This window comes from Lathyrus oleraceus, chromosome 6 (assembly GCF_024323335.1).
Source record: "Lathyrus oleraceus cultivar Zhongwan6 chromosome 6, CAAS_Psat_ZW6_1.0, whole genome shotgun sequence".
Lineage (NCBI taxonomy): Eukaryota > Viridiplantae > Streptophyta > Magnoliopsida > Fabales > Fabaceae > Lathyrus > Lathyrus oleraceus.
This window is the reverse complement of record NC_066584.1, coordinates 480,588,983-480,595,717: the sequence shown is the minus strand read 5'-3', so window position 1 is coordinate 480,595,717 and position 6,735 is coordinate 480,588,983. Positions and strand designations below refer to the sequence as shown.

Genomic DNA, 6,735 nt, shown 5'->3' with positions numbered 1-6,735 from the left:
GAAACTTTTCGTTAGGGTGCCATTTTTGGTTTCATCCTTTGTTATCATCAAAATCAAGGAATCTGTTGTAGAACAATTTTTGTTCTTACAGATTCTTGGGGAGACCGAAGGTGTCTCACTTGGCGGAAATCAAGAGGATCATAAGATATGTAAAATGTTATGTTTGTTGCGGAATTCTCTTTCCCGCAGTGGATACAGGCAGAAAATGAAATTTGTTCAGTTTACCGATGCCAATTGATGTGGAAATAAAGATGATCGAAAGTCTACAACTGGATACATATTTATATTAGGTGGAACACCAATCTCATGGCGTTCGAAGAACGAATCAGTAGTTGCACTCTCGTTTTGTGAGGCCGAGTACATTGTCGCTTCTTTATGTGTGTGCCAAGTCGTGTAGCTTATGAATCTATTGGAGGAGCAAGCATATTGAGACGAGATTTCATTACTTAAGGTAACTTGCTAGTGAAGGAATGTTAAGATTTTAATACTATAGAAGTGAAGACCAAATGGTTGATTTGTTGACTAAGGGAGTCACAAATGATGTGTTCAAGAGGTTGAAGATGAACACAAACATGAAAGACTTAGAGCACTTGAATTAAGGCGGTGTGTTAAAATTATGTTGAGTAATTAAAGTGCTATAACCGGTTAACATGGGGTGTAACTGATTACAGTAAGAGCAATTTCACTTTTGGGTTGAAGAACTAGGCAAAACTTCGAGGGTGTAACCGGTTAACATCTTAGTGTAACTGGTTACCACGGAAAGTGTTTTTATTTTCATGTCAGATGTAACCGGTTACAGGTTTAGTGTAATCGGTTACAGATCCAAGTTTTTGTGTTTTTCAGTTGTAATTTCTTTTATTGGGTCCTAATCATTTTGTAACTTTTGTTTAAATGCCTTGGAGACATTTTCATCTTTGGTTAATGCTAATGTGAATATCACTTCTCATCTTCAATTATCCCTTTTTATCTCATTTTTCCTCTTTCCTTCTCCACACTCTAATTTTCTCCATCATTCACCAATCATGTGGTTCTAAGTTCCGACATCTTGGATCTTGAACGTTTAGCCCATTAACAATTTCGGTGCTCCCAAACAAATGGAGAATTCTTCCTGCCAACCCCCCTCCAATTAAACTTGGCACCCCATAGTTTCATAATTTCAAATTTGTCTCTGAAAAAATGTGAAACAAATTTTCGTACGAAATTTCCGACATGTATATCAGAATTTCCGATACACACTAAATTTCTGGTAGTTTATTTATAACTTCTGGTATATCAGAATTTCTGAAATTTACGTGAACTTAAAAATATTACTGAAAATTCTAAATGTTTTATTTTATACCGAAAATTGATTTATTTATTTTTTAAATAATCACTATTTTCAATTTAAATACCAAAATAATCACATTTTCAAGTTATTGATCAAATTAACCACTTTTCAAACAAACAAAAATTATACGACAAGAGCAGGCGCCATTGCCTGTGACGCATGCATGCAAAAGACTAATATTGCACGCCACTTCTCTTAGAGCCACTGTCTATTGTTTTTTACCAACATCGCATGCATGCGCCACTCCTCCTAGCGCATGCTCAATAGTCTTTTACATGCATGCGCCACTTCTTCTGGCGCATGCTCTATAATCTTTTGCATGCATGTGTCACTCCTCCTGATGATGCCTCCCCTGAATAAATAATTTTAAAAAAAAACAAAGCATGTGCCACTGGCAGTGACGCCTGCTCTTATTGCATCATGTGCATGCATGCATGCACCACTAGGATTGACGCCTTAGTGCAAAAAAGCATGCATGTGCGCCATAAGCAGTAGCGTCCGCTATTGTCGTGTAATTTTTGTTTGTTTGAAAAGTGGTTAGTTTGATAAATAGTTTGAAAATGTGGTTATTTTGATATTTAATTTAAAAATAGTGGTTATTTTGAAAATAAATTCCCGAAAATTTCAACTAAAATGAAATTTGAGGTAGTTCATATTCAATTTTAAAAATAAAAGAATTTAACACTATCGAAAATTTAAGGAGTGTACCAGAAAATTTAAAATTTCAGGTAGTGTAAAAAAATAAATTGAAGTTTCTTTTTAATTCATATTTTTTTCTGGAAATGTTGATTTTTATTTTAAAATTTTTAGGTAATGTAAAAAAAGTAAAAAAATTGAATTTTTTTTTTAAAATTCCTTTATTCTTCATATTTTTTTCCGAAATATTAATTTTTTATTGCAAATTTCGGAATTTCCGATAAAAATAGGTAAATTTTAAAAAAATCTAATTTTTACAAAGAGGTATAATGATAAAAGTGCTATAAATGAGAAGTGAGTTCCTAGAATGGATAAAACTAGTCATATGAATGACTACACTTGTGAGTGATCAAGTCTCACTTCAACTAGAAATAGAAGAAATGATTGGTGGATATGTATTATTAACGTCTTTTGGATCACTAACGTTTAACTCATTAACACTTTCGACGCTCCCGAACTCAAACAAAAGACAACAAAACAAAACAAAAAGGCTATGAGCCAAAAAGACATAATGAAAAATACAGAAAAACCCCTGCATGAATTAATAGGAAATTGGTATTTCAATCCATAAGTAGAGGTTAAAAGCTTTATATACAGGAAGTTGGAGTTGTGCATAGTTAGATAATCAAGATTATTCAGATTTTAACTACACATTAAATAACATAACTACTACTCTACTATACAAAATAATCTACCCCAAACGATCTTAACCCATCAATTCTAACAGTTAGGTAGAGCTGCTGAACAATCTTCATACGCTCAAAAACTCAGTGCTGGCCTCTCTCCCCATGTCTTTGCTACTTGATTGTGAGATTCAATCTTTTACTTACTTGGCCTATAAAAATTGTGATTATGAAAAGCGAATGATTGCTTAAAGAATAGAATAACTCTAATTTTGAGCCTACTATGACACCTTAACTCCACTAGGACGTTTTCCTTCCATTGCATCCTTCTTATTGCGACAATCACTACATAAAAAAGGACCTTGCCACGGCTTCGAGCTTGTCGAGAAAATTGAACCTGCGTGAACGGATATACCCTCGCTTGGAGCAAGATCAACTTGGCATACAGCACAGACAAAAAGGCCAGATGTTGATTGTCCTGTGTTTTCATCATTTCCTAGTCTGCAGGACATAATCAGTATTAAACATTTAGGAAACTGTTTTGGTTCATAAATAGTTACAGGAACATGAATAGAAATTTGTCTTAGACAAAGTCTCATAAAACAAGAAAACATGGTAAGCAAAATATTACACGCATTACATGCTTCTAGATAAGAATATTGCTGATCCTTCAAAAGAATAAAAGATTACCTTTCAGCAAGCATTGCTGATCCTTCTTCAAACAGTTCTTCCACTATATTTATAGCTGAAAGCTTCTTTGACAGCTTACCAGCAGCATCACGGGACCTCTTCCTGAACGTAAAAAGATCTCTCAGCCTATTCCGCTTTTTCGGGGGAGGCGTTGATGGCAATTCGTTATCAGGTGGGATTATGTCAACAACTATGCATGTTGTATCGTCCTTTAACCCTCTTGTCCTTAGGGCTTCCTGAATAAATGTAGTAATACATAAATATCAACTTTGCAACATGGTTAGGCTTAAAACTTAAAATTACGAGGTTGAGCTAGCTTAGCATAGTGGAGCGTGTTACCTTGACAACCTGCATAGCTGCAAGTTCGGCAGGCAAACCGCGGCAAGATTTTGCAGCCATTTCCGATGATACAGCATCCCATATACCATCAGAAGCAATTATAAGCCTTCCACCAGCTTTTGATAGCTAAGATCCATGACAAAGTGTAAGACGCATACGCTTTATAATCAATGATTAAAAGAAGGAAAGGTTATATGGAAAGAAATTATACCTTCACTTGTTTGACATACGGTATTGGAACTATAAACTCCCCAACATCCATGTCTCCTATGGACCTAGAAAGGCATAGTCCTCCTGGCCAGCATCGAAGCGGACCAATCTGCAATTGTTCAAAACTATACATTTAAAACAAGGATAGGCTAATATGATGCTAGAAAACTGGTCGCAGGCGAAAAGCATAAATACAACATGATATGCTGACCTCAGCGCCCCCGACAATGCTAAGCCTCCCAACTTCGCCTCCACTTGCAGTAACACGTTGTCTCCTGCGTATATACAGTGAACTCGTGATCATGAGCAATACATATAAAGCTAATTGACACAACCTTAGAGATGAATAATTTGTATTAACATACTCTTCAATATTCTCTTCTAGTCTGTGATCAACTGTTAAGGTGGTAACCGCACCACCCTGTGTATCTAATATACAACGAGAATCTCCAACAGATGCAACTGTCACAGTCCACCGATCAACAATCACAAACGTGGCTGTGGTTCCAGAAGTTTCTCCTGAACAAAATCAGATTACGTTAGGACTCGTAAAAAAAAGTTAAGAATAACACATCAAATTCCTGAGAATAATAAAGGTTTTTCTATCAACAAACAATAAAAGCCAAAGTCCACACCTCTGCTCTGAAATTCCTTATCAGTCTTAACAAATCCAGCAACCAATGCCCTAGGTAAAGCTTGCAACCACTCGTCTCGTCCAAGCCCTCGAGGTAGAGCACACAGCACGTGATTTAACAAATTTTCCCTAGTAAAAACAGCAGCAGCATTTCCATTGTGTCCATCAAAGATCTGTGAATTAGAAGAAATGAGTATCCGCCCTTTTCAAAAGATGATAATGCTTCAATCCAAATAACATTAATTCAGTTTAACTCATAGGAGTTCAGAATTACACCAATCCGAAAAAGGCCATTGCTAAGCAAAGCAAATTTTCAATAAATTCAACCGCCTAACAACTTGCTATCATGCCATGTAGCTCAAAAGAAGTAAATATAATCTGAAATAGAAACAGAAAAAAATACCGCAAATACAGAGAACGCTGTTGAAGAATTCCCCGGCACACGCTGACAATCCGTCTTAATTAAAAAGTAATCCTCCCCTTTCTTAGATTGAGCAGCTTGACCAATCCTCACTGTAGGCTTCTCCATCCTTTCACTCTTCATCTCTCTCTTAAGCAACGCAGCAAGAGGCACAAGATCATGATGACGCCGCCTCCCTTCACCAGAGGCCATATCTTACTCCACCGAAGAACCCTCTTCTTAGTCTCAAACCCAATTAATCCAATTTCAAAACTATTGGATCTCAGTAAAACACTCAAAAGAGCAGACACATCAATACAGAACCACTTAAATGCACAGAAACACTGATTTTATCCCAACTTTTATCTGCATCCATTACATACAAAGTTGACATATCAGGATTGAAATTGAACAACAACCCACTAATCATATCAGCGCAAAATGCAATTTTTTTTAACTCAGTTTTGTACCACTGAAATTTAAGAACTAAGAATTTCAACTTTCAATTAAACTTTTCCAAAATAGAAAGAAAGAGACTTCAAAGCAAACAAAAACACAGAACACAAATTCCAAACATAAAAGAAACAAAAGTAATAGAATTACCAGCAAGAATGTCTAGAACGTGCACCCTCAGCACAGAGCAAGTTGTAGATCTGAATGCTACACCAAGCAATTAAACATGCATAGAAAAAAAAACACAACATACTATATCAATCAATATAACCACCAAACGCGTATTGATGACTAGGTATGAACTGTTAAACGCATTATTCTAATCATATATAGTATAATCTTTCATTAAATAATACTAAGTACCAAATTATAAAAATGGAAGGGACCAAACCAAGTCAGCTCTAAAACAAATTAAGCAAAGATTTAAGCTTTTACATGTAGATTAGATTCTGCTCCAAGAACCTAAAGGAATAGCAATAAAGAAAATGCTGATGCTGTGGTACCTATGGATCAAGCCAGCTTTGATGGATGGAAAAAAGAAAGTAGCTTTAGTTGACATGTAAAAGCTGAACTTTGCTTGATAATATCCACAATGAGTTTCAGTTAAAAGTACATATTTTAAACTTATTTTTCATCGATCTACATCGATCTACGATTAAGACAATTCAATTGATAGTTATACAGAGAATCAGAGATTGAATCTAGGACATACACTTACTTTGATAAATAAAAAAAACTTATTTTTCTCTATGTTTCCTTTGGCTAGAGGAAAAATATGTAACATTTTTCTACTTTTAAGTGATTAATAAAGTAAACTAGAGTGGAGAAAAAGATTGAAGCATAAGAATGAAGATAGTGGGGACCACATGAAATAGTGTGAAAGAAACAAAGAGGTTTTGGTTTGGAGAAGAAAATGAATAAAAAATGTTGATAGGGGAATAGGTGAATAGGAAGAGACACGTGTAGGAGGGTTTGCATGTGTTTCTGGGATGGCAATGATGTAGACAGCGATGCGTTATAGTAATTTGTCTGTCTTTGTTTAGAGATAGACAGTGCGCTGCAGCTTTGCTCGAACCATTACTTTCTTCTCCTCACCCAAATCAGTCAAGTCGTTTGAATATAAATAAATACCGTATATATAACTAAAAGAGAGAAAATGTTGAGTTTTTAAAATTATTTTGATAAGTATTGATGTATTAATTATTATAATAAATATAAATTAGAAAATAGTTATTTAAAGATGAAAAAGTATAATGAGTTTCGAAAACTACGATAGAAGAGAGCTTCTCCTACATAGAAACAGAAACGGGAATGTATATGTAAGATTAACATTTCGCTGTTTAAGTAAATATGTGAATAATAT

General features: G+C 35.0%; 1 protein-coding gene across 1 annotated transcript; it reads right to left on the bottom strand.

The window, feature by feature from the left end:
• Positions 1-2,560: 2,560 nt before the first annotated feature.
• LOC127098523 (probable protein phosphatase 2C 15) lies at positions 2,561-6,081 on the bottom strand. Its single transcript, XM_051037138.1, has 10 exons — positions 5,876-6,081; positions 5,523-5,579; positions 4,923-5,285; positions 4,521-4,692; positions 4,251-4,404; positions 4,097-4,160; positions 3,887-3,994; positions 3,676-3,801; positions 3,337-3,572; positions 2,561-3,147 (listed from the first exon to the last, which is right to left on the bottom strand). Exons 3-10 carry the CDS (start codon positions 5,130-5,132, stop codon positions 2,928-2,930), a joined length of 1,290 nt encoding a protein of 429 aa, XP_050893095.1. The 5' UTR covers positions 5,133-5,285; positions 5,523-5,579; positions 5,876-6,081; the 3' UTR covers positions 2,561-2,927.
• Between the last annotated feature and the right edge of the window lie 654 nt (positions 6,082-6,735).

Coding starts and splice junctions, on each gene's coding strand:
- LOC127098523 (XM_051037138.1), bottom strand. CDS start 5,132: ATGGCCTCTGGTGAAGGGAGGCGGCGTCATCATGATCTTGTGCCTCTT. Junction 4,693..4,922: donor CAGCGTTCTCTGTATTTGCG/GTATTTTTTTCT, acceptor TCTAATTCACAG/ATCTTTGATGGACACAATGG. Junction 4,405..4,520: donor TAAGGAATTTCAGAGCAGAG/GTGTGGACTTTG, acceptor GATTTTGTTCAG/GAGAAACTTCTGGAACCACA.